At 44.9% G+C, this 27,263-nt stretch overlaps 1 protein-coding gene across 2 annotated transcripts in view; it reads right to left on the reverse strand.

Annotated features, from left to right (window-relative positions):
- Positions 1–5,078: 5,078 nt before the first annotated feature.
- Positions 5,079–27,263, reverse strand: part of LOC118379399 (protein kinase C alpha type-like) — a 52,848-nt gene continuing 30,663 nt past the window's right edge. For both annotated transcript variants that reach the window (XM_052494973.1, XM_052494974.1), the window contains 7 exons: positions 23,955–24,046; positions 23,547–23,609; positions 21,451–21,589; positions 20,580–20,660; positions 19,846–19,953; positions 19,469–19,609; positions 5,079–8,108 (listed from right to left, as the gene is read on the reverse strand). In XM_052494973.1, coding sequence (XP_052350933.1) covers positions 7,947–8,108; positions 19,469–19,609; positions 19,846–19,953; positions 20,580–20,660; positions 21,451–21,589; positions 23,547–23,609; positions 23,955–24,046 — 786 coding nt within the window. In that variant the 3' untranslated portion in view covers positions 5,079–7,946. The remainder of the gene's footprint in view (positions 8,109–19,468; positions 19,610–19,845; positions 19,954–20,579; positions 20,661–21,450; positions 21,590–23,546; positions 23,610–23,954; positions 24,047–27,263) is intronic.

The following is a 27,263-nucleotide window of genomic DNA, read 5'->3' on the forward strand; positions in this document are numbered from 1 at the left end:
GATACAGTAGATACAGTATATACTAGATATATACAGTAGATACTAGATAGATACAGTAGATACTAACTAGATACAGTAGATACAGTAGAAACTAGATAGATACAGTAGATACCAATGAGATACAATAGATACTAGAGAGATACAGTAGATACTAAAGAGATAAAGTAGATACAGTAGATCAAGTAGATACTAGATAGATACAGTAGATAAAGTAGATACTAGATAGATACAGTATATACTAGATAGCTACAGTAGAAACTAAAGAGATACAGTAGATATTAAAGAGATACACAAAATACTAAAGAGATACAGTAGATACTAGATAGATACAGTAGATACTAGATAGATACAGTAGTTACTAGATAGATACAGTAGATACTAGATAGATACAGTAGATACTAGATAGATACAGTACATACTAGATAGATACAGTAGATACTAGATAGATACAGTACATACTAGATAGATACAGTAGATACTAGATAGATACAGTAGTTACTAGATAGATACAGTAGATACTAGATAGATACAGTAGATAAAGAAGATACTAGGATAGATACAGTAGATACTAAAGAGATACAGTAGTTACTAGATAGATACAGTAGATACTAGATAGATACAGTAGTTACTAGATAGATACAGTAGATACTAGATAGATACAGTAGATAAAGAAGATACTAGGATAGATACAGTAGATACTAAAGAGATACAGTAGTTACTAGATAGATACAGTAGATACTAAAGAGATACAGTAGATACTAGATAGATACAGTAGATACTAGATATATACAGTCGATACTAAAGAGATACAGTAGATACTAGATATATACAGTCGATACTAAAGAGATACAGTAGATACTAGATAGAAACAGTAGATACTAGATAGATACAGTAGATACTAGATATATACAGTCGATACTAAAGAGATACAGTAGATACTAGATATATACAGTCGATACTAAAGAGATACAGTAGATACTAAAAAGATACAGTAGATACAGTAGACACTAAAGAGATACAGTAGATACTAGATAGATACGATAGATACTATATAGATACAGTAGATAGTAACTAGATACAGTAGATACATTAGATACAGTAGATACGAGATAGATACAGTAGATACTGTAGATACTAGAGAGATACAGTTGATACTAGATAGATACAGTAGATACTAGATATATACAGTAGATAGTAACTAGATACAGTAGATACAGTAGTTACTAGCTAGATACAGTAGATACTAAAGAGATACAGTAGATACTAGATAGATACTGGATAAGAGCGTCTGCTAAATGACTTAAATGTAAATGTAAAATGTAATACTAGATATATACAGTAGATAGTAACTAGATACATTAGATACAGTAGATACTAAAGAGATACAGTAGATACTAGATAGATACAGTAGATACTAGATAGATACAGTAGATAGTAACTAGATACAGTAGATACAGTAGTTACTAGCTAGATACAGTAGATACTAGATAGATACAGTAGATACTAGATATATACAGTAGATAGTAACTAGATACAGTAGATATAGTAGTTACTAGCTAGATACAGTAGATACTAAAGAGATACAGTAGATAATAGATAGATACAGTAGATACTAGATATATACAGTAGATAGTAACTAGATACAGTAGATACAGTAGATACTAAAGAGATACAGTAGATACTAGATAGATACAGTAGATACTAGATATATACAGTAGATAGTAACTAGATACAGTAGATACAGTAGTTACTAGCTAGATACAATAGATACTAAAGAGATACAGTATATACTAGATTTATACAGTAGATACTAGATAGATACAGTAGATACAGTAGATACTAAAGAGATACAGTAGATACTAGATAGATACAGTAGATAGGAATGGAAATATAGCCCACTGTAACCTGCTGCCTCCCTCCCTCCTCTCCGTCTTACCCCCTCCCTTTTCTCCTGTGGTCTCTGTCCCCCGTTCTATATTTAGATGGCTGGTGGAGGAATCCTATATTTTTAGGAGAGATATCAATAGACTGCTGCACACTCTGACCTCATGGGGGGAGAGAGAGAGAGAGAGAGAGAGAGAGAGAGAGAGAGAGAGAGAGAGAGAGAGAGAGAGAGAGAGAGAGAGAGAGGGGGGGGGGAGATGGATGGAGGGGAGAAAGAGAGGAGAGATAAGGGGGGATGGAGAGAACAGCTGGGGAGAAAATGAGAGAGTGAACAGGAAAAGGAGTGAATAAAGAGAGAGAGGGTGATGGGGAGACAAGAGAGAGGTGAACAAATAGGCAAGAAGAGAGAGAGAGAGAGAGAGAGAGGAGGAAGGTTATGTTGGAAATTCAGAATGTTTGACTGACACAAGATAAGTGCAAAGTGGGTATAGGTTTCATATATACAAGTTACCCACACAGAAACACATTCAGGAATGTCAGTTTGAATGATGAGATCAGATGTATTCTCACAGACGCAACAGTGGTCATTACACATTAAATACATCTCTATCATAAAACTACAGCTAGAACACACACAGTCTATCATCATAGGAACATAAACCAGAAAGGCTTGTGTGAAACACAGTGGGTCATATCGACAGGGTGAAGGAGACAAGACACTAATTATCTTCTGTAGAATGAAAGGAGGAAGATAAAGAAAGAGTGAAAGAGGTTCAGCACTGCAGCCAAGCAGAGAGAGAGAGAGTTAGTGAGGTGGTGGGGGGCAGAGAAAGAGAGAGCTAGTGAGGTGGTGGGAGGCAGAGAAAGAGAGAGCTGGTGAGGTGGTGGGGGGCAGAGAGAGAGAGTTAGTGAGGTGGTGGGGGCAGAGAAAGAGAGAGTTGGTGAGGTGGTGCGGGGCAGAGAAAGAGAGAGCTAGTGAGGTGGTGGGGGGCAGAGAAAGAGAGAGCTAGTGAGGAGGTGGGAGGCAGAGAAAGAGAGAGGTAGTGAGGAGGTGCGAGGCAGAGAAAGAGAGAGCTAGTGAGGAGGTGGGAGGCAAAGAAAGAGAGAGTTAGTGAGAGGTGGGAGCAGAGAAAGAGAGAGGTAGTGAGGAGGTGCGAGGCAGAGAAAGAGAGAGCGAGTGAGGAGGTGGGAGGCAGAGACAGAGAGAGCTAGTGAGGAGGTGGGAGGCAGAGAAAGAGAGAGCTAGTGAGGAGGTGGGAAGCAGAGAAAGAGAGAGGTAGTGAGGAGGTGCGAGGCAGAGAAAGGGAGAGCTAGTGAGGATGTGTTAGGCAGAGACAGAGAGAACCAGTGAGGAGGTGGGAGGCAGAGAAAGAGAGAGCTAGTGAGGAGGTGGGAGGCAGAGAAAGAGAGAGGTAGTGAGGAGGTGCGAGGCAGAGAAAGAGAGAGCTAGTGAGGAGGTGGGAGGCAGTGACAGAGAGAGCTAGTGAGGAGGTGGGAGGCAGAGACAGAGAGAGCTAGTGAGGAGGTGGGAGGCAGAGAAAGAGAGAGCTAGTGAGGAGGTGGGGGCAGAGAAAGAGAGAGCTAGTGAGGAGGTGGGAGGCAGAGAAAGAGAGAGCTAGTGAGGAGGTGGGAGGCAGAGAAAGAGAGAGGTAGTGAGGAGGTGCGAGGCAGAGAAAGAGAGAGGTAGTGAGGAGGTGCGAGGCAGAGAAAGAGAGAGCTAGTGAGGAGGTGAGAGGCAGAGAAAGAGAGAGCTAGTGAGGAGGTGGGAGGCAGAGAAAGAGAGAGCTAGTGAGGATGTGGGAGGCAGAGACAGAGAGAGCTAGTGAGGAGGTGGGAGGCAGAGAAAGAGAGAGCTAGTGAGGAGGTGGGAGGCAGAGAAAGAGAGAGCTAGTGAGGAGGTGCGAGGCAAAGAAAGAGAGAGGTAGTGAGGAGGTGCGAGGCAGAGAAAGAGAGAGCTAGTGAGGAGGTGGGAGGCAGAGAAAGAGAGAGCTAGTGAGGAGGTGGGAGGCAGAGAAAGAGAGAGCTAGTGAGGAGGTGGGAGGCAGAGACAGAGAGAGGAGGTGGGAGGCAGAGAAAGAGAGAGCTAGTGAGGAGGTGGGAGGCAGAGACAGAGAGAGGATGGACAGAGAGGTAAAAGAGAGAGTGAGCGACAGAGGATGCAGGTTAGAGGAAGAGAGAGAGTAGGGAGGTTGAGAGGGAGAGAAAGAAGTTGATGAGATTCTAATGTGAAGGTCAAATTGTTATAACACAGATCTCTATGGGGACATAGTACTCCCATCGTGATGGTGCGTGGTTGAGTGAAGGGGGGGGACGGACAGCAGTGAATGACAGCAGTGAGGGAAGGACGACAGGGAGTGAAATTGAGACACGGGGATGTTGGTTTTGCTGGTTCGACAACTACCACAGTACATTAAGAGGACCTTACATGTGGATGTATGTGTGTGTGTGTGTGTGTGTACGTGTGTGTGTGTGTGTGTGTGTGTGTGTGTGTGTGTGTGTGTGTGTGTGTGTGTGTGTGTGTGTGTGTGTGTGTGTGTGTGTGTGTGTGTGTGTGTGTGTGTTAATTACACACTATGTTGACACTTTCATGATTCAGACATTTCGAGGCATAATGTCACGAATCCCGTTTCCTGAGTCTGGTTTTTGCCTGTGTTCTGTCCTGGAGTGTTTTTTCCGGCATCCTGGAACGCACCCTGTCTGGTTGCTGGGCAATGTAGCCAGTTGGGAGTTCTGATTACCCACACCTGTATCCCATCAGCTATCTGCACACCTGGTCCTGATCATCATCTCTCCTCTTCATAAGCCCGGACCTGACATCCATTCCCTGCCGGATCGTTAGCCATGAACAGTATGTTGTGCCATAGTATCAGCCTCAAGTTGGATAGAATTTGTTTTGTTGTTTTTTACGTATTGCTTGCCTTAAACTTACCTCCGTTTGTTCTGTCTTCAGTTACTCACCTGGATCATTTACTCCATTCCCGCCTGGTCGTCGGAGGATTCCGCTACCCCATTGGATCCACCTATTTACTCCCATCAACTCACCACAGCTGCCCGCTACGCCACCTGGATATATCTACCCATTCACATTCACTTGTAAATACATACTCACCTTCTTCCTACTCTCCTTGTCCTGGTCTGCTTCTGGGTTCGATTTTGAAAGAACGTGACACATAAACATTAGACAAATTATTTTTCAGACTTTCCAGTTCATTTTATTATGATTTTTGATGTATTCCCAATACACAAAACATGAAATCACCCAACTAATAAATATACAGATAAATGATAAATTCATAACTTAAAATGTTATATGATTTTAATATCTTGATGCGTACTGTAGTATTATATCTACACAAATCCCTTTCTGTTTGACCCTGAACCCAAACTGACCTTGGGTGATGATGACCACTCAAACCTGGTTGACCCTTTAAAGTAGCCGACAGGAACAGCTCTGAATTTGTCCTACAGGTGATTTTATTTGTCCCCCAAGTTCATTATCTTATTGTGGACTAAAAACACCAGCAAGTCATCTCCAAGGGATTTTAAATGTGGAGATCTGTTCCAAAGTATTCCCTAATAGAGATACAGTATGTGATGGTATACAAATGTAAACACCACATAAAGAGAGAACTAAAGATATCAACATAGTATAGCAGCAACACATGACAACACAGCATGGTAGCAATAACACATGACAACAACATGGTAGCAACACAATATGATAGCAGCACATAACATGGTACAAACATTCTTGGGCACAGACAACAGCACAAAGGGCAAGAAGGACTCTGTGTATAATTTCACCAGGATCACAATAGTTCAGATGACTATGTTTTCATAAGTATACAAATATTTGACAGTTTTTTACTCACTAATAACTTAGACTAATTCCAGTGTAACAGACCATAATGGGGATCCTAGATGTAATATAAAACAGTCCAGAACATTGCCTGGCAACACTCTCCAGGTCAAGTATATTTTAACGACAGAACATGAATACGTCATGATTATGTTTCCATGTATTGACCTGTCCCACATTTTAACCTTATCAGTGGTGGATCAATGTCCTTACACAGCAAATGACCGTACAGCACAGTACAATATAGTACCTTACAATGTAGTACAGTACACTAGAGTATAGACCCGTACAGGGAATGTGCCAACTAAGAATGAGGACTTGATCTAATCTCATTTAAATAAAACAAAACTACTTCCGTAAATTAAAATCTACAAAAGTTGTAACAATATTACATGCTCATCTCATATATATCTCATATAAGATAACAATGTTAATATAAGATAACAACTTTAATAATTAAAAATAGGATGTAATAAATGTATCACTAGTCACTTTAAACAATGCCACTTATAATGTTTACATACCCTACATTACTCATCTCATATGTATATACTGTACTGTATACCATCTACTGCATCTTGACTATGCCGTTCGGCCATCGCTCATCCATATGTTTATATGTACATATTCTTATTCATTCCTTTACACTTGTGTGTAAAAGGTAGTTGTTGTGACATTGTTAGATTAATTGTTAGATATTCCTGCATGGTCGGTACTAGAAGCACAAGCATTTAGCTACACTCGCATTAACATCTGCTAACCATGTGTATGTGACCAATAAAAAGTGATTTGATTTGATTTGTTATATGCTAGCATATAAGCATATTATTAGTTGGGGCTTAACATGAAGCATTGTGGCTCACTGAATCCCAACTCTACTGAAAATGTCCTCTCCTCATCTCAGATATCCTGGGTAGTCTCAGGTCACGTGTCTGATGTAGTGCCAACCCGGGTCAGTTAGCTCAGTTGGACCTGAGTTAGTGCTTTCACATTCAATTTGGGTCCAGGTCAAAGTGTCAAATCAGCAAGAAAGTGAAGAAATATAGCAACTGATCTAGGAATAGAATGAGAGATGACAACGTGTAAGGCTGACAGGGCATAGCTGTGCAGTATGGAAACATCAACCAGATGGTTGACTTGGTAGTCCAAGTGGAAAATATTTTATTTGTTGATAGAGATGGGAGAGTAAGTAATCATGTAGTTAGTTAAAATAACCCTTAACCTCAGAACACAGGGTTAGATGGTTTCATTTTCATGATTGGTTACCATTCACCTCACCTCAGGTCTAACGGTTATAGTTAGGACTGGGGGTAGGTAGGGGAATCTGATCCCAGATCACTGATCACTTTCTTCAAGCAGTAATATATAATGATTTTATTTGATTTCTTACCCATCTTCTAGGTTTCTAGCTATATATCACAATTATATCATCAATGGATTGAAGTTAAATTGGAAACACAAAACAAGGAGCAATTTTTTGGTAATAATATAATAGAACAATGTAATAGAACACAATATGACATTACATGACACAAGAAATATTGCTTTACATAATATCAGAGGTAATTAATTTCATAAGTAATAGATTATAAATGTGGCATATAGACAGCTCTATCTGTATTTCTATGTAATAGATCTGATATTGATACCACAATAGCATGATACCATGTCATAAAATACATTTACCTTAAAATCACTACAGATTTAAGTCAGATTCAGTGTCATCTTACAGTATATGTTTGCAATGAACTGCATCATCTTTAAATAACAGTGATGTTGTTTTGTATGCATCGCATCAACTAAATGTGTTATTTGACTTTTACCGCTAATCTGCCCATCCATCCCCGTATCACACAGATCTTCCTCTGAAAGATAAGCCATGAACTCAGGCTCTAGAGTATAGCACAGAGGGAGAGTTATCTGTAGGTTGTGTAGACTGATTGTTTGTGTTTAAATTGTGTGCTATTCTCTGTTTTTAACTTATTTTCTTTAGAAAATGACTGTTAGGCAGTGAGGGGAATGTGTGGGGAGCCCCCCCCCCCCTCAGACAGAGAGGATAGAGAGAGACAGAGCTGCTCCCTTCAGACCAAGAGAAGAGGATAAAAATACAGAGAGCTGCCCCCTCCGAAAGAGCGGAGAGCAGAGCGAAACCGAGTCGTGCCCTTCAAAAAAGTGTGGGTGGAGAGAGACAGAGCTGCCCCCCTCAGATGGCAGTGAGGGTCGGGGGGGCGAGCTCAGGGTTAATGAAGGAGAAGCCCAGGAAGTCTTCCTGGTCAATGGCCGCCAGAACGTCAGGGTCAGAGGGTGTCAGCACGGACGGAGCTGCTGTGAAGAACTTGTCAAAGTTCTCCCCTTTCTTCCCACCCTGAGAGAGAGAGAGATTATTACACATAGAACACATATATACACATGAAATAAAGGACTGAGAGAAAAATCGAACTCCTTCCACACACACGGGCACACACATCCACACATGAATGATCTCTCTGCCTGTCCCTCCTCTCTGCCTGTCCCTCCTTCTCTCTCCCTCCTTCTCTCTCCCTCCTTCTCTCTCCAGCCTTCTCTCTCCCTCCTTCTCTCTCCCTCCTTCTCTCTCCCTCCTTCTCTCTCCAGCCTTCTCTCTCCCTCCTTCTCTCTCCCTCCTTCTCTCTCCAGCCTTCTCTCTCCCTCCTTCTCTCTCCCTCCTTCTCTCTCCCTCCTTCTCTCTCCAGCCTTCTCTCTCCCTCCTTCTCTCTCCCTCCTTCTCTCTCCCTCCTTCTCTCTCCCTCCTTCTCTCTCCAGCCTTCTCTCTCCCTCCTTCTCTCTCCCTCATTCTCTCTCCCTCCTTCTCTCTCCCTCCTTCTCTCTCCCTCCTTCTCTCTCCAGCCTTCTCTCTCCCTCCTTCTCTCTCCCTCCTTCTCTCTCCCTCCTTCTCTCTCCCTCAGGTGTACAGTAAAGAATGGCACGTTTGGTCCGTGTTCCCCTCAGCGTGTGACAGCTGCTCTGCTGGTTGATATGAATCTCATTTGGCTAATGGGCCTGGCCTCTGACCCCAGAGCACATTCTGACATCTCACTGCCCACTCAGCCATTGGCTGGCACGGCCACAGACTGCTAAGTGACAGGCTAATGATGGCATAGATTTGCATACGAGACAAGATGGCGGGACCCCAGGGCGGGAGGGTCATGAATGTTATGACACCCCTGTCTGTTCCAGAATGCTCAAGGTCTATCTCTGAGAATGAGGGAGAAATGAGGAGATATATACTGTATACAGTATATAGTGATGAGGGAGTGGGAGAAAAAATGACACGTGAGAAAGGCAGCCGTAGGCAGACATGGCTCTCAAGAGAAGACAGGCTATGTGCTCACTGCCCACAAAATGATGTGGTAACTGAGCTGCACTTCCTAACCTCCTGCCAAATGTACGACCATATTAGTGACACGTATTTCCCTCAGATTACACAGACCCACCAAGAATTAGAAAACAAATCCAATTTTGGTAAACTCCCGTATGTATTGGGTGAAATACCAGAATGCTGTGTGCCATCACAGCAGCAAGGTTTGTGACCTGTTGCCAAAAGAAAAGGGCAACCAGTGAAGAACAAACACCACTGTAAGTACAACCTATATTTATGTTTATTTATTTTCCCACTTGTACTATAACTATTTGCACATTGTTACAACATTGTATATAGACATAATATGACATTTGAAATATCTTTATTCTTTTGGAACTTTTTTGAGTGTAATGTTTACTGTTCAGTTTGTATCTATTCCACCTGGTTTGGCAGTGTAATATATATGTTTCCTATGTCAATAAAGCCCCTAGAATTGAATTGAAAAAGGGATAGAAATATAAACTATAGAGAAAGTTGAATACAAAAAGATGGATGGAGAGAGAAAGGTTGAAGTATTGAACCCCTGAGTGTTGTGAGGAGAGTCATTATGAAGAGAGGAGGAGGATTTAGAGACATGGAGAGGAAGACAGAGATAGATAACTCCTGTGGGATTTACTGACAGTTCTAGGTTTGAAGAGGCCCAAGAAAGCGGAATATTAAGAGAGAGAGAGAGACGTAGACAGAGAAAGAGATAGAGAGAGAGATAGAAAGAGACAGACAGAGAAAGAGGTAGAGAGAGAGAGATAGAATGAGAGAGAGAATAGAGGAGGTAGAGGAAGAGGTAGAGAGAGAATAGAGGAGGTATGGGTAGAGGAAGAGGTAGAGAGAAATATATAAAGAGAGAGACAGACAGAGAAAGAGGTAGAGAGAGAGAGATAGAATGAGAGAGAGAATAGAGGAGGTAGAGGTAGAGGTAGAGAGAGACAGACAGACAGAGAAAGAGGTAGAGAGAGATAGAAAGAGAGAGATATAAAGAGAGAGACAGACAGAGAAAGAGGTAGAAAGAGAGATATAAAGAGAGAGACAGAGAAAGAGGTAGAGAGAGAGAGAGATAGAATGAGAGAGAGAATAGAGGAGGTAGAGGTAGATGTAGAGGGAGAGATAGAAAGAGAGAGAGATATAAAGAGAGAGATAGAAAGAGAGAGACAGACAGAGAAAGAGGTAGAGAGAGAGAGATAGAATGAGAGAGAGAATAGAGGAGGTATGGGTAGAGGAAGAGGTAGAGAGAGAAATAGAAAGAGAGAGACAGAGAAAGAGGTAGAGAGAGAGAGATAGAATGAGAGAGAGAATAGAGGAGGTAGAGGTAGAGGTAGAGAGAGAATAGAGGAGGTAGAGGAAGAGGTAGAGAGAGAATAGAGGAGGTAGAGGAAGAGGTAGAGAGAGACAGACAGAGAAAGAGGTAGAGAGAGAGATAGAAAGAGAGAGACAGAGAAAGAGGTAGAGAGAGAGAGATAGAATGAGAGAGAGAATAGAGGAGGTAGAGGTAGAGGTAGAGAGAGAATAGAGGAGGTAGAGGAAGAGGTAGAGAGAGACAGACAGAGAAAGAGGTAGAGAGAGAGATATAAAGAGAGAGATAGAAAGAGAGAGACAGACAGAGAAAGAGGTAGAGAGAGAGATAAAGAGAGAGACAGAGAAAGAGGTAGAGAGAGAGAGATAGAATGAGAGAGAGAATAGAGGAGGAGGGTAGAGGAAGAGTAGAGAGAGAGATATAAAGAGAGAGACAGACAGAGAAAGAGGTAGAGAGAGAGAGATAGAATAGAGAGAGAATAGAGGAGGTATGGGTAGAGGAAGAGGTAGAGAGAGAGATATAAAGAGAGAGACAGACAGAGAAAGAGGTAGAGAGAGAGAGATAGAATGAGAGAGAGAATAGAGGAGGTAGGTAGAGGAAGAGTAGAAGAGAGATATAGAGAGAGACAGACAGAGAAAGAGGTAGAGAGAGAGATAGAATGAGAGAGAGAATAGAGGAGGTATGGGTAGAGGAAGAAGTAGAGAGAGAGAGAAGAGAGAGACAGACAGAGAAAGAAAGAGATAGAATGAGAGAGAGAATATAGGAGGTATGGGTAGAGGAAGAGGTAGAGAGAGAATAGAGGAGGTAAAGGAAGAGGTAGAGAGAGAATAGAGGAGGTAGAGGAGAGATATAAAGACAGACAGACAGAGAAAGAGGTAGAGAGAGATATAAAGAGAGAGACAGACAGAGAAAGAGGTAGAGAGAAGAGAATGAGAGAGACAGACAGAGAAAGAGGTAGAGAGAGAGAGATATAAAGAGAGAGACAGACAGAGAAAGAGGTAGAGAGAGAGATAGAAAGAGAGAGATAGAGAGAGAGAGACAGACAGAGAAAGAGGTAGAGAGAGATATATAAAGAGAGAGACAGAGAAAGAGGTAGAGAGAGAGATAGAATGAGAGAGAGAATAGAGGAGGTAGAGGAAGAGGTAGAGAGAGAATAGAGGAGGTAGAGGAAGAGGTAGAGAGAGAATAGAGGAGGTATGGGTAGAGGAAGAGGTAGAGAGAGAGATATAAAGAGAGAGACAGACAGAGAAAGAGGTAGAGAGAGAGATAGAATGAGAGAGAGAATAGAGGAGGTATGGGTAGAGGAAGAGGTAGAGAGAGAATAGAGGAGGTAGAGGAAGAGGTAGAGAGAGAATAGAGGAGGTAGAGGTAGAGAGAGAGATATAAAGAGAGAGACAGGCAGAGAAAGAGGTAGAGAGAGAGAGATATAAAGAGAGAGACAGACAGAGAAAGAGGTAGAGAGAGAGAGATAGAATGAGAGAGAGAATAGAGGAGGTAGAGGAAGAGGTAGAGAGAGAATAGAGGAGGTATGGGTAGAGGAAGAGGTCGAGAGAGAATAGAGGAGGTAGAGGAAGAGGTAGAGAGAGAATAGAGGAAGTAGAGGAAGAGGTAGATGTAGAGAGAGAATAGAAGAGGTAGAGGTAGAGGAAGAGGTAGAGAGAGAATAGAGGAGGTAGAGGTAAAGAGAGAATAGAAGAGGTAGAGGAAGAGAGAGAATAGAGCAGGTAGAGGAAGAGGTAGAGAGAGAATTGAGGAGGTAGAGGAAGAGGTAGAGAGAGAATTGAGGAGGTAGAGATAGAGGGAGAAAGAGGTAGAGAGAGAGAATAGAGCAGTAGTAGAGGTAGAGGAAGAGAGAGAATAGAGCAGGTAGAGGAAGAGGTAGAGAGAGAATTGAGGAGGTAGAGGAAGAGGTAGAGAGAGAATTGAGGAGGTAGAGGTAGAGAGAGAATAGAGCAGGTAGAGGAAGAGGTAGAGAGAGAATTGAGGAGGTAGAGGAAGAGGTAGAGAGAGATTAGAGCAGGTAGAAGAAGAGGTAGAGCTAGAATAGAGCAGGAAGAGGTAGAGGAAGAGGTAGAGAGAGAGGCAGGTAGAGGAAGAGGTAGAGAGAGATTAGAGCAGGTAGAGGAAGAGGTAGAGCTAGAATAGAGCAGGAATAGGTAGAGGAAGAGGTAGAGAGAGAATAGAGCAGGTAGAGAAAGAGGTAGAGAGAGAATAGATGAGGTAGAGGAAGAGGTAGAGAGAGAATAGAGGAGGTAGAGGTAGAGGAAGAGGTAGAGAGAGAATAGAGGAGGTAGAGGAAGAGGTAGAGGTAGAGAGAGAATAGAGGAGGTAGAGGTAGAGGAAGAGGTAGAGAGAGAGAGAATGAGAGAGAGAATAGAGGAGGTAGAGGTAGAGAGAGAATAGAGGAGGTAGAGGAAGAGGTAGAGAGAGAATAGAGGAGGTAGAGGAAGAGGTAGAGAGAGAATAGAGGAGGTAGAGATAGAGAAAGAGGTAGAGAGAGAATAGAGGAGGTAGAGGAAGAGGTAGAGAGAGAGAGATAGAAAGAGAGAGACAGACAGAGAAAGAGGTAGAGAGAGAGATAGAATGAGAGAGAGAATAGAGGAGGTAGAGGTAGAGAGAGAATAGAGGAGGTAGAGGAAGAGGTAGAGAGAGCATAGAGGAGGTAAAGGAAGAGGTAGAGAGAGAATAGAGGAGGTAGAGATAGAGAAAGAGGTAGAGAGAGAATAGAGGAGGTAGAGGAAGAGGTAGAGAGAGAGAGAGATAGAAAGAGAGAGAGACAGACAGAGAAAGAGGTAGAGAGAGAGATAGAATGAGAGAGAGAATAGAGGAGGTAGAGGTAGAGAGAGAATAGAGGAGGTAGAGGAAGAGGTAGAGAGAGAATACAGGAGGTAGAGGAAGAGGAAGAGGTTGAGAGAGAATAGAGCAGGTAGAGGTAGAGGAAGAGGTAGAGAGAGAATAGAGGAGGTAGAGGTAGAGGAAGAGGTAGAGAGAGATTAGAGCAGGTAGAGGAAGAGGTAGAGAGAGAATACAGGAGGTAGAGGTAGAGGAAGAGGTAGAGAGAGATTAGAGCAGGTAGAGGAAGAGGTAGAGAGAGAATACAGGAGGTAGAGGTAGAGGAAGAGGTAGAGAGAGATTAGAGCAGGTAGAGGAAGAGGTAGAGAGAGAATAGAGGAGGTAGAGGTAGAGGTAGAGAGAGATTAGAGCAGGTAGAGGAAGAGGTAGAGAGAGAATACAGGAGGTAGAGGTAGAGGAAGAAGAGAGAGATAGAGAGAGTAGAGGAAGAGGTAGAGAGAGATTAGAGAGGTAGAGGAAGAGGTAGAGAGAGAATACAGGAGGTAGAGGTAGAGGAAGAGGTAGAGAGAGATTAGAGAGTAGAGGAAGAGGTAGAGGAGGTAGAGGTAGAGGAAGAGGTAGAGAGAGAGAGGAGGTAGAGGAAGAGGAAGAGAGGATACAGGAGGTAGAGGAAGAGGTAGAGAGAGAATAGAGGAGGTAGAGGTAGAGGAAGAGGTTGAGAGAGAATAGAGGAGGTAGAGGTAGAGGAAGAGGTAGAGAGAGATTAGAGCAGGTAGAGGAAGAGGTAGAGAGAGAATAGAGGAGGTAGAGGTAGAGGAAGAGGTAGAGAGAGATTAGAGGAGGTAGAGGTAGAGGAAGAGGTTGAGAGAGAATAGAGGAGGTAGAGGTAGAGGAAGAGGTAGAGAGAGATTAGAGCAGGTAGAGGAAGAGGTAGAGAGAGAATAGAGGAGGTAGAGGTAGAGGAAGAGGTAGAGAGAGATTAGAGGAGGTAGAGGTAGAGGAAGAGGTAGAGAGAGAATACAGGAGGTAGAGGTAGAGGAAGAGGTAGAGAGAGATTAGAGCAGGTAGAGGAAGAGGTAGAGAGAGAATAGAGGAGGTAGAGGTAGAGGAAGAGGTAGAGAGAGATTAGAGGAGGTAGAGGTAGAGGAAGAGGTAGAGAGAGAATACAGGAGGAGGTAGAGGAAGAGGTAGAGAGAGATTAGAGCAGGTAGAGGAAGAGGTAGAGAGAGAATACAGAGGTAGAGGTAGAGGAAGAGGTAGAGAGATTAGAATAGAGGAAGAGGTAGAGAGAGAATACAGGAGGTAGAGGTAGAGGAAGAGGTAGAGAGAGATTAGAGAGGAAGAGGTAGAGAGAGAATACAGGAGGTAGAGGTAGAGGAAGAGGTAGAGAGAGATTAGAGCAGGTAGAGGAAGAGGTAGAGAGAGATTAGAGCAGGTAGAGGAAGAGGTAGAGAGAGAATACAGGAGGTAGAGGTAGAATTAGAGAGGCTGAGAAGATAAAGAGGAGAAGACAGGAGGTAGAGGTAGAGAGAGAGAGATAGAGCAGGTAGAGGAAGAGGTAGAGAGAGAATACAGGAGGTAGAGGTAGAGGAAGAGGTAGAGAGAGATTAGAGCAGGTAGAGGAAGAGGTAGAGAGAGAATACAGAGGTAGAGGTAGAGGTAGAGAGAGAGATTAGAGGAGGTAGAGGAAGAGGTAGAGAGAGAATAGAGGAGGAGAGGTAGAGGAAGAGGTTAGAGAGAGAATAGAGGAGGTAGAGGTAGAGGAAGAGGTAGAGAGAGATTAGAGCAGGTAGAGGAAGAGGTAGAGAGAGAATAGAGGAGGTAGAGGAGAGGAAGAGGTAGAGAGAGATTAGAGCAGGAGATAGAAGAGGTAGAGAGAGAATAAAGGAGGTAGAGGTAGAGGAAGAGGTAGAGAGAGATTAGAGGAGGTAGAGAGAAGAGGAAGAGGTAGAGAGATAATACAGGAGGTAGAGGAAGAGGTAGAGAGAGATTAGAGCAGGTAGAGGAAGAGGGAGAGAGAATAAGAGGTAGAGTAGAGAAGAATAGAGAGAGAAGAGCAGGAAGAGGAAGAGGTAGAGAGAGAATACAGGAGGTAGAGGTAGAGGAAGAGGTAGAGAGAGATTAGAGGAAGAGGTAGAGAGAGAATACAGGAGGTAGAGGTAGAGGAAGAGAGAGAATAGAGCAGGTAGAGGAAGAGGTAGAGAGAGAATTGAGGAGGTCGAGGAAGAGGTAGAGAGAGAATTGAGGAGGTAGAGGTAGAGAGAGAATAGAGCAGGTAGAGGAAGAGTATAGAGAGAATTAGAGAGGTAGAGGAAGAGGTAGAGAGAGAATACAGGAGGTAGAGGAGAGAAAGAGAGTAGAGAGAGATTAGGAGCAGGTAGAGGAAGAGGTAGAGAGAGAATACAGGAGGTAGAGGTAGAGGAAGAGGTAGAGAGAGATTAGAGCAGGTAGAGGAAGAGGTAGAGAGAGAATACAGGAGGTAGAGGTAGAGGAAGAGGTAGGGAGAGATTAGAGCAGGTAGAGGAAGAGGTAGAGAGAGAATAGAGGAGGTAGAGGTAGAGGAAGAGAGAGATACAGGAGGTAGAGGAAGAGGTAGAGAGAGAATAGAGGAGGTAGAGGTAGAGGAAGAGGTTGAGAGAGAATAGAGGAGGTAGAGGTAGAGGAAGAGGTAGAGAGAGATTAGAGCAGGTAGAGGAAGAGGTAGAGAGAGAATAAAGGAGGTAGAGGTAGAGGAAGAGGTAGAGAGAGATTAGAGGAGGTAGAGGTAGAGGAAGAGGTTGAGAGAGAATAGAGGAGGTAGAGGTAGAGGAAGAGGTAGAGAGAATAGAGCAGGTAGAGGAAGAGGTAGAGAGAGAATAAAGGAGGTAGAATAGAGGAAGAGGTAGAGAGAGATTAGGAAGGATGTAGAGGAGAGGAAGAGGTAGAGAGAGAATACAGGAGGTAGAGGAAGAGGTAGAGAGATTAGAGAGGTAGAGGAAGAGGTAGAGAGAGAGAATACAAAGAGGTAGAGGTAGAGGAAGAGGTAGAGAGAGATTAGAGGAGGTAGAGGAAGAGGTAGAGAGAGAATACAGGAGGTAGAGGTAGAGGAAGAGGTAGAGAGAGATTAGAGCAGGTAGAGGAAGAGGTAGAGAGAGAATACAGGAGGTAGAGGTAGAGGAAGAGGTAGAGAGAGGTAGAGAGGTAGAGGAAGAGGTAGAGAGAGATTAGAGCAGGTAGAGGAAGAGAGAGAGAATACAGGAGGTAGAGGTAGAGGAAGAGAGGAGAGAGATTAGAGAGGTAGAGGAGGTAGAGAGAGAGAGGTAGAGAGGTAGAGGAAGAGGTAGAGAGAGAATACAGGAGGTAGAGGTAGAGAAAGAGGTAGAGAGAGATTAGAGCAGGTAGAGGAAGAGGTAGAGAGAGAATACAGGAGGTAGAGGAAGAGGTAGAGAGAGATTAGAGCAGGTAGAGGAAGAGGTAGAGAGAGAATACAGGAGGTAGAGGTAGAGGAAGAGGTAGAGAGAGATTAGAGGAGCAGGTAGAGGAAGAGGTAGAGAGAGAATAGAGGAGGTAGAGGAAGAGGTAGAGAGAGATTAGAGCAGGTAGAGGAAGAGGTAGAGAGAGAATAGAGGAGGTAGAGGTAGAGGAAGAGGTAGAGAGAGATTAGAGGAGGTAGATGTAGAGGAAGAGGTAGAGAGAGAATACAGGAGGTAGAGGTAGAGGAAGAGGTAGAGAGAGATTAGAGCAGGTAGAGGAAGAGGTAGAGAGAGAATAAAGGAGGTAGAGGTAGAGGAAGAGGTAGAGAGAGATTAGAGGAGGTAGAGGTAGAGGAAGAGGTAGAGAGAGAATACAGGAGGAGGTAGAGGAAGAGGTAGAGAGAGATTAGAGCAGGTAGAGGAAGAGGTAGAGAGAGAATACAGGAGGTAGAGGTAGAGGAAGAGGTAGAGAGAGAATAGAGCAGGTAGAGGAAGAGGTAGAGAGAGAATACAGGAGGTAGAGGTAGAGGAAGAGGTAGAGAGAGAATAGAGGAAGAGGTAGAGAGAGAATAGGAGGTAGAGGAAGAGGAAGAGGTAGAGAGAGATTAGGAGGTAGAGGAAGAGGAAGAGGAGAGAGATTAGAGCAGGTAGAGGAAGAGGTAGAGAGAGAATACAGGAGGTAGAGGTAGAGGAAGAGGTAGAGAGAGAATACAGGAGGTAGAGGTAGAGAAAGAGGTAGAGAGAGATTAGAGCAGGTGGAGGAAGAGGTAGAGAGAGATTAGAGCAGGTAGAGGAAGAGGTAGAGAGAGATTAGAGCAGGTAGAGGAAGAGGTAGAGAGAGAATACATGAGGTAGAGGTAGTGGAAGAGGTAGAGAGAGATTAGAGAGGTAGAGGAAGAGTAGAGAGAGATTAGGCAGGTAGAGGAAGAGGTAGAGAGAGAATACAGGAGGTAGAGGTAGAGGAAGAGGTAGAGAGAGATTAGAGAGGCAGGTAGAGGAAGAGGTAGAGAGAGAATACAGGAGGTAGAGGTAGAGGAAGAGGTAGAGAGAGATTAGAGCAGGTAGAGGAAGAGGTAGAGAGAGAATAAAGGAGGTAGAGGTAGAGGTAGAGAGAGATTAGAGCAGGTAGAGGAAGAGGTGGAGAGAGAATACAGGAGGTAGAGGTAGAGGAAGAGGAGAGAGAGAAGAAGGAGGATGGAGAGAGATTAGAGCAGGTAGAGGAAGATGTAGAGAGAGAATACAGGAGGTAGAGGTAGAGGAAGAGGTAGAGAGAGATTAGAGCAGGTAGAGGAAGAGGAAGAGAGAGATTAGAGAGGTAGAGGAAGAGGTAGAGGAATAGAGGAAGAGAGGTAGAGGAAGAGAGAAGGAGGTAGAGGAAGAGGTAGAGAGAGAATAGAGGTAGAGGTAAGAGGAAGAGGTTGAGAGAGAATAGAGGAGGTAGAGGTAGAGGAAGAGGTAGAGAGAGAATAGAGCAGGTAGAGGAAGAGGTTGAAGAGAATTAGAGGTAGAGGTAGAGGAAGAGGTAGAGAGAGATTAGAGCAGGTAGAGGAAGAGGTAGAGAGAGAATACAGGAGGTAGAGGTAGAGGAAGAGGTAGAGAGAGAATAGAGGAGGTAGAGGTAGAGGAAGAGGTAGAGAGAGATTAGAGGCAGGTAGAGGAAGAGGTAGAGAGAGAATAGAGGAGGTAGAGGTAGAGGAAGAGGTAGAGAGAGATTAGAGGAGGTAGATGTAGAGGAAGAGGTAGAGAGAGAATACAGGAGGTAGAGGTAGAGGAAGAGGTAGAGAGAGATTAGAGCAGGTAGAGGAAGAGGTAGAGAGAGAATAAAGGAGGTAGAGGTAGAGGAAGAGGTAGAGAGAGATTAGAGGAGGTAGAGGTAGAGGAAGAGGTGGAGAGAGAATACAGGAGGTAGAGGTAGAGGAAGAGGTGGAGAGAGATTAGAGCAGGTAGAGGAAGAGGTAGAGAGAGAATACAGGAGGTAGAGGTAGAGGAAGAGGTAGAGAGAGAATACAGGAGGTAGAGGTAGAGAAAGAGGTAGAGAGAGATTAGAGCAGGTGGAGGAAGAGGTAGAGAGAGATTAGAGCAGGTAGAGGAAGAGGTAGAGAGAGATTACAGGAGGTAGAGGTAGAGAAAGAGGTAGAGAGAGAAGAGCAGGTATAGGAAGAGGTAGAGAGAGAATACAGGAGGTAGAGGTAGAGGAAGAGGTAGAGAGAGATTAGAGCAGGTAGAGGAAGAGGTAGAGAGAGAATAGAGGAGTAGAGTAGAGGAAGAGGTAGAGAGAGAATACAGGAGGTAGAGGTAGAGGAAGAGGTAGAGAGATTAGAGGAGGTAGAGGTAGAGGAAGAGGTAGAGAGAGAATAGAGGAGGTAGAGGTAGAGGAAGAGGTTGAGAGAGAATACAGGAGGTAGAGGTAGAGGAAGAGGTAGAGAGAGATTAGGAGAGGTAGAGGTAGAGATAGAGAGAGAATACAGGAGGTAGAGGTAGAGGAAGAGGTAGAGAGAGATTAGAGCAGGTAGAGGAAGAGGTAGAGAGAGAATACAGGAGGTAGAGGTAGAGGAAGAGGTAGAGAGAGATTAGAGCAGGTAGAGGAAGAGGTAGAGAGAGAATACAGGAGGTAGAGGTAGAGGAAGAGGTAGAGAGAGAATACAGGAGGTAGAGGTAGTGGAAGAGGTAGAGAGAGAATAGAGGAGGTAGAGGAAGAGGTAGAGAGAGAATACAGGAGGTAGAGGTAGAGGAAGAGGTAGAGAGAGAATACAGGAGGTAGAGTTAGTGGAAGAGGTAGAGAGAGAATAGAGGAGGTAGAGTTAGAGACTAACAGTTCTGGGTTTGAAGGGAGGCTGTATCTCCATTCTCTCCAGTCGGTCCCAGTCCATCCAACGGAAGAAGTGATGTTCCCGTATCTCTTTCTCCCCCTCCTCCCCTCCGCCCAGTCGCTTCGCTGGGTGCTTGGTCAGGAGCTGGGCACAGTGGAGTGGAATAAAGAAGAAGAGTGTGAAAATGGAGGGAAAAGGAGAGAAGGAGAGATAGAAAAGAGGTCGAGAGCATTAGATCGATGGAGCATTGTCTTGAAATATCATTCTTGCAGAGTTGCAAGGTTAGTATGCTGTACCTTCCACTATGTTGACTTAAAAATGACATGGTGAGATATGCCTTCTTGACTGTTCCTAAGTGAATTGAATAGAATGTAGATTACCCCCTTGCAGATGGCGACGGCCTCACGGGACAGACTCTTGGGATAGGAGACACTCTGCTCCATGATGGACTGAAACAACTCCTCCTCATCAACACCATCAAAGGGAGGCTGGGAGGGGAGGACAGAGGAGGACAGAGAGAGTTGAGGGGGGTGAGAGAGTATGGAAGGGGGAAGGGGGAATGCAGAGGGAGCGAGGGAGGATGGGAGGGAAGAGGAGGAAGATAGAAAAAGAGGGAGGGAGGTGAGCGAGAGAGAGAGAGAATTTGAAAGCAAATCCAATTTTGATCAACTCCCATATCTACTGGGTGAAATACCACAGTGTGACATCAGAGCAGCAAGATGTGTGACCTGTTGCCACAAGAAAAGGGCAACCAGTGAAGAACAAACACCATTGTAAATGCAACTCATATTTATATTTCATTTCCCTGTTGTACTTTAACTATCTGCACATCATTGCAACACTGTATACAGACATAATATTACATTTGAAATGTCTTTATTCTTTTGGAAATCTGTGAGTGTAATGTTTACTGCTCATTTCTGATTGTTTACTTCACTTTTGTTTATTATCTATTTCACTTGCTTTGGCAATGTGAACATATGTTTTCCATGCCAATAAAACCCCTTAAATTGAAATAGAAATTGAGAGAGAGAGGGGACATAGTTGTTTCTATTGTGTTGAAGGCATTGGTGCTAGATTCAGTGCTAGAAAGAATGGAGAAGTCAAGTCATACCTGTCCAGCCAACATCTCATAGAGCAGCACCCCATACGACCACCAGTCAACTGCCTTACCATAGGACTGGTAAGCTACAATCTGACAGACAGGGAGGACAAGAGGGAGGACAGGATTACACAGAGGGTCAGGAAACGCTGTACATCTGTGGATACACTATATACACTATATACACAGGCAGGCAGGCAGACAGGCAGGCAGGCAGGCAGGCAGGCAGGCAGGCAGGCAGGCAGGCAGGCAGGCAGGCAGGCAGGCAGGCAGGCAGGCAGGCAGGAGGGCAGGCAGGCAGGCAGGCAGGAGGGCAGGCAGGCAGGCAGACAGACATTGACCACAATGACAGATGCAGGAAAATCAATAGAGATTTTTCATTAGATGATCAATCCCCTACGGGTTTACCTAGGAAGTTAATGATACCACAATGACGCACACGCCAATCACCAATCACACAGTCTGTCTCTCACACGCCAATCACCAATCACACAGTCTGTCTCTCACACACCAATCACCAATCCCACTGTCTCTCACACACCAATCACATTGTCTCTCACATGCTAATCACCAATCACACTGTCTCTCACACACAGAACACATGCACACACTGTATACACTGTACACTGTACACTGTACACTGTACACACACACACACACACACACACACACACATTGACAGGAGACATGAAGTGAAGAGAGGTGCAGAAGAGACAGCCTCATGCCACAGCTCTGGAAAACAGTGTGACTAAACAAACAGAAAGACAGAGGATGTCTCAGAGACAGGAGGGATGAGAGGTGAGAGGTGGGGGGGTAAGTACTGTGCTCGGCGGGCATGAGAGGGAGTGAGTGAGGGGAGTAAGAGGGGTGATGAATGGAGTACCTCTGGTGCGATGTAGTCTGGGGTCCCACAGAAGGTACGTGTAGTGTCACCTTCAAACATGCCCTCCCTACACATCCCAAAATCAGCTATCTTTATATGACCCTCACTGTCCAGCAACACGTTATCCAGCTTCAGATCCCTGTGAGATAGGGAGAGAGAGATAGAGACATAGAGATAGAGAGACACACAGAGAGAGAGAGAGAGAGAGAGAGACAGACAGACAGACAGACAGTAGGAGAGAGAGAGAGTGTGAGAGAGAGTGAGTGAGAGAGAAAGAAAGAAAGAAAGAAAGAAAGAAAGAAAGAAAGAAAGAAAGAAAGAAAGAGATAAAGAAAGAAAGAGAGAGAGAGAGAGAGAGAGAGAGAGAGAGAGAACACATATTGTATGTGATTCCTTTAATACCTGTAGATGATTCCTGTAATACCTGTAGATGATTCCTGTAATACCTGTAGATGATTCCTTTAATACCTGTAGATGATTATTTTAATACCTGTAGTTTATTCCTGTAATAACTGTAGATGATTCCTGTAATAACTGTAGATGATTCCTGTAATACTTGTAGATGATTCCTTTAATACCTGTAGATGATTCCTGTAATACCTGTAGATGATTCCTTTGATACCCGTAGATGATTCCTTTAATACCCGTAGATGATTCCTTTAATACCCGTAGATGATTCCTTTAATACCTGTAGATGATTCCTTTAATAACTGTAGATGATTCCTTTAATACCTGTAGATGATTCCTTTAATACCTGTAGATGATTCCTTTAATACCCGTAGATGATTCTTTTAATACCTGTAGATGATTCCTGTAATAACTGTAGATGATTCCTTTAATACCTGTAGATGATTCCTTTAATAGCTGTAGATGATTCCTTTAATACCTGTAGATGATTCCTTTAATACCTGTAGATGATTCCTTTAATACCTGTAGATGATTCCTGTAATACCTGTAGATGATTCCTGCAATACCTGTAGATGATTCCTTTAATACCTGCAGATGATTCCTTTAATACCTGTAGATGATTCCTGTAATAACTGTAGATGATTCCTGCAATACCTGTAGATGATTCCTGTAATACCTGTAGATGATTCCTGCAATACCTGTAGATGATTCCTTTAATACCTGTAGATGATTATTTTAATACCTGTAGTTTATTCCTGTAATAACTGTAGATGATTCCTGTAATAACTGTAGATGATTCCTGTAATACTTGTAGATGATTCCTTTAATACCTGTAGATGATTCCTGTAATACCTGTAGATGATTCCTTTGATACCCGTAGATGATTCCTTTAATACCCGTAGATGATTCCTTTAATACCTGTAGATGATTCCTTTAATACCCGTAGATGATTCTTTTAATACCTGTAGATGATTCCTGCAATACCTGTAGATGATTCCTTTAATACCTGCAGATGATTCCTTTAATACCTGTAGATGATTCCGGTAATAACTGTAGATGATTCCTGCAATACCTGTAGATGATTCCTGTAATACCTGTAGATGATTCCTGTAATACTTGTAGATGATTCCTTTAATACCTGTAGATGATTCCTTTAATACCCGTAGATGATTCCTTTAATACCTGTAGATGATTCATTTAATACCTGTAGATGATTCCTGTAATACCTGTCGATGATTCCTGTAATACCTGTAGATGATTCCTTTAATACCTGTAGATGATTCCTGTAATACCTGTAGATGATTCCTGCAATACCTGTAGATGATTCCTGTAATACCTGTAGATGATCCCTGTAATACCTGTAGATGATTCCTTTAATACCCGTAGATGATTCTTTTAATACCTGTAGATGATTCCTGCAATACCTGTAGATGATTCATTTAATACCTGTAGATGATCCCTGTAATACCTGTAGATGATTCCTTTAATAGCTGTAGATGATTCCTTTAATACCTGTAGATGATTCCTGTAATACCTGTAGATGATTCCTGCAATACCTGTAGATGATTCCTGTAATACCTGTAGATGATCCCTGTAATACCTGTAGATGATTCCTTTAATAGCTGTAGATGATTCCTTTAATACCTATAGATGATTCCTTTAATACCTGTAGATGATTCCTTTAATACCTGTAGATGATTCCTTTAGTATGGAGGAAGAAGAGGCCTATGGCTATCTCTGCTGCATAGAACCTGAGGGAGAGAGAGAGATAAAGAGAGAGAGAAAGAGAGAGAGAGAGAGAGAGAGAGAGAGAGAGAGAGAGAGAGAGAGAGAGAGAGAGAGAATGTAATTGGGAGAGAGACACAGAGAGACACAGTGATAGAGTGCTAGGTAGAGATAGAGTTAGCTATTGATGACTGATCACAGCTTATTGATGATGGGGTAGCACCTGGCTGAGATGGAGGAGGAGGGAGAGGGGAGGAGAGCAGGGAGGGACGGATGGTGGAGGTGACTGTGATATGTATGGCAATCTGCTTGACTAATAAAACCAGATGGAACGATGGATGGAGAGAGAGGGAAGTAGGTTGTATACATACGCTGCGTGGGGCTCTTTGAACTTGCCAACTATCTGGATGTGAAACATGAGGTCTCCTCCGTTGACATACTCCATCACATAGTAGAGACGGTCCTGAGTGATGGAAAATAATGATGCTGTTACTAGGGAAACGAAAACACACACACATTGCTTCTTGAGGTAAATGAATTGACCTTTTAGTCAAATAGTCCAACTAATTATTGTTTGACCTGAGAGAGCAAACAGACAAGACCACACAAACATGATCACTAGTACCACTGCCCTGGTATTTTCCTAATGATGCACACACACACACACACACACACACACACACACACACACACACACACACACACACACACACACACACACACACACACACACACACACACACACACACACACACACACACACACACACACACACACACACACACACACACACACACACACACAATTAGCCTCATATGGACATTGTACACATATGACAACTGTAGACAATGCAATAACACACACGCGCACACTCATGGATGGTCGCACACACAACGTACGTGTAGGCACGCGCTCCCACCCATACACACACACAACGTACGTGTAGGCACGCGCTCCCACCCATACACACACACAACGTACGTGTAGGCACGCGCTCCCACCCATACACACACACAACGTACGTGTAGGCACGCGCTCCCACCCATACACACACACAACGTACGTGTAGGCACGCGCTCCCACCCATACACACACACAACGTACGTGTAGGCACGCGCTCCCACCCATACACACACACAACGTACGTGTAGGCACGCGCTCCCACCCATACACACACACAACGTACCTGTAGGCACACGCTCCCACCCATACACACACACACAACGTACCTGTAGGCACGCGCTCCCACCCATACACACACACACAACGTACCTGTAGGCACACGCTCCCACCCATACACACACACACAACGTACCTGTAGGCACGCGCTCCCACCCATACACACACACACAACGTACCTGTAGGCACGCGCTCCCACCCATACACACACACAACGTACCTGTAGGCACGCGCTCCCACCCATACACACACACAACGTACCTGTAGGCACACGCTCCCACCCATACACACACACAACGTACCTGTAGGCACGCGCTCCCACCCATACACACACACAACGTACCTGTAGGCACGCGCTCCCACCCATACACACACACAACGTACCTGTAGGCACACGCTCCCACCCATACACACACACAACGTACCTGTAGGCACACGCTCCCACCCATACACACACACAACGTACCTGTAGGCACGCGCTCCCACCCATACACACACACAACGTACCTGTAGGCACACGCTCCCACCCATACACACACACAACGTACCTGTAGGCACGCGCTCCCACCCATACACACACACAACGTACCTGTAGGCACACGCTCCCACCCACACACACACACAACGTACCTGTAGGCACACGCTCCCACCCATACACACACACAACGTACCTGTAGGCACACGCTCCCACCCATACACACACACAACGTACCTGTAGGCACGCGCTCCCACCCATACACACACACAACGTACCTGTAGGCACGCGCTCCCACCCATACACACACACACAACGTACCTGTAGGCACACGCTCCCACCCATACACACACACAACGTACCTGTAGGCACGCGCTCCCACCCATACACACACACAACGTACCTGTAGGCACACGCTCCCACCCATACACACACACAACGTACCTGTAGGCACACGCTCCCACCCATACACACACACAACGTACCTGTAGGCACGCGCTCCCACCATACACACACACACACAACGTACCTGTAGGCACGCGCTCCCACCCATACACACACAACGTACCTGTAGGCACGCGCTCCCACCCACACACACACAACGTACCTGTAGGCACGCGCTCCCACCCACACACACACACAACGTACCTGTAGGCACGCGCTCCCACCCATACACACACACAACGTACCTGTAGGCACACGCTCCCACCCATACACACACACAACGTACGTGTAGGCACGCGCTCCCACCCATACACACACACAACGTACCTGTAGGCACACGCTCCCACCCATACACACACACAACACACGTGTAGGCACGCGCTCCCACCCATACACACACACAACGTACCTGTAGGCACGCGCTCCCACCCATACACACACACAACACGTGTAGGCACGCGCTCCCACCCATACACACACACAACACACGTGTAGGCACGCGCTCCCACCCATACACACACACAACGTACCTGTAGGCACGCGCTCCCACCCATACACACACACAACGTACCTGTAGGCACGCGCTCCCACCCATACACACACACAACGTACCTGTAGGCACGCGCTCCCACCCATACACACACACAACGTACCTGTAGGCACGCGCTCCCACCCATACACACACACAACGTACCTGTAGGCACACGCTCCCACCCATACACACACACAACGTACCTGTAGGCACACGCTCCCACCCATACACACACACACAACGTACCTGTAGGCACACGCTCCCACCCATACACACACACAACGTACCTGTAGGCACACGCTCCCACCCATACACACACACAACACACTGTAGGCACACGCTCCCACCCACACACACACACAACACACCTGTAGGCACGCGCTCCCACCCATACACACACACAACGTACCTGTAGGCACGCGCTCCCACCCATACACACACACACAACGTACCTGTAGGCACACGCTCCCACCCATACACACACACAACACCTGTAGGCACGCGCTCCCACCCATACACACACACAACGTACCTGTAGGCACACGCTCCCACCCATACACACACACACAACGTACCTGTAGGCACGCGCTCCCACCCATACACACACACAACGTACCTGTAGGCACGCGCTCCCACACATACACACACACAACGTACCTGTAGGCACACGCTCCCACCCATACACACACACAACGTACCTGTAGGCACGCGCTCCCACCCACACACACACACAACGTACCTGTAGGCACACGCTCCCACCCATACACACACACAACGTACCTGTAGGCACACGCTCCCACCCATACACACACACAACACCTGTAGGCACACGCTACCCACCCATACACACACACAACACCTGTAGGCACACGCTCCCACCCATACACACACACAACACCTGTAGGCACGCGCTCCCACCCATACACACACACAACGTACCTGTAGGCACGCGCTCCCACCCATACACACACACAACGTACCTGTAGGCACGCGCTCCCACCCACACACACACACAACACACGTGTAGGCACGCGCTCCCACCCATACACA

The sequence above is a fragment of the Oncorhynchus keta genome, chromosome 34, assembly GCF_023373465.1.
Source record: "Oncorhynchus keta strain PuntledgeMale-10-30-2019 chromosome 34, Oket_V2, whole genome shotgun sequence".
In the NCBI taxonomy this organism is placed as follows: Eukaryota; Metazoa; Chordata; class Actinopteri; order Salmoniformes; family Salmonidae; genus Oncorhynchus; species Oncorhynchus keta.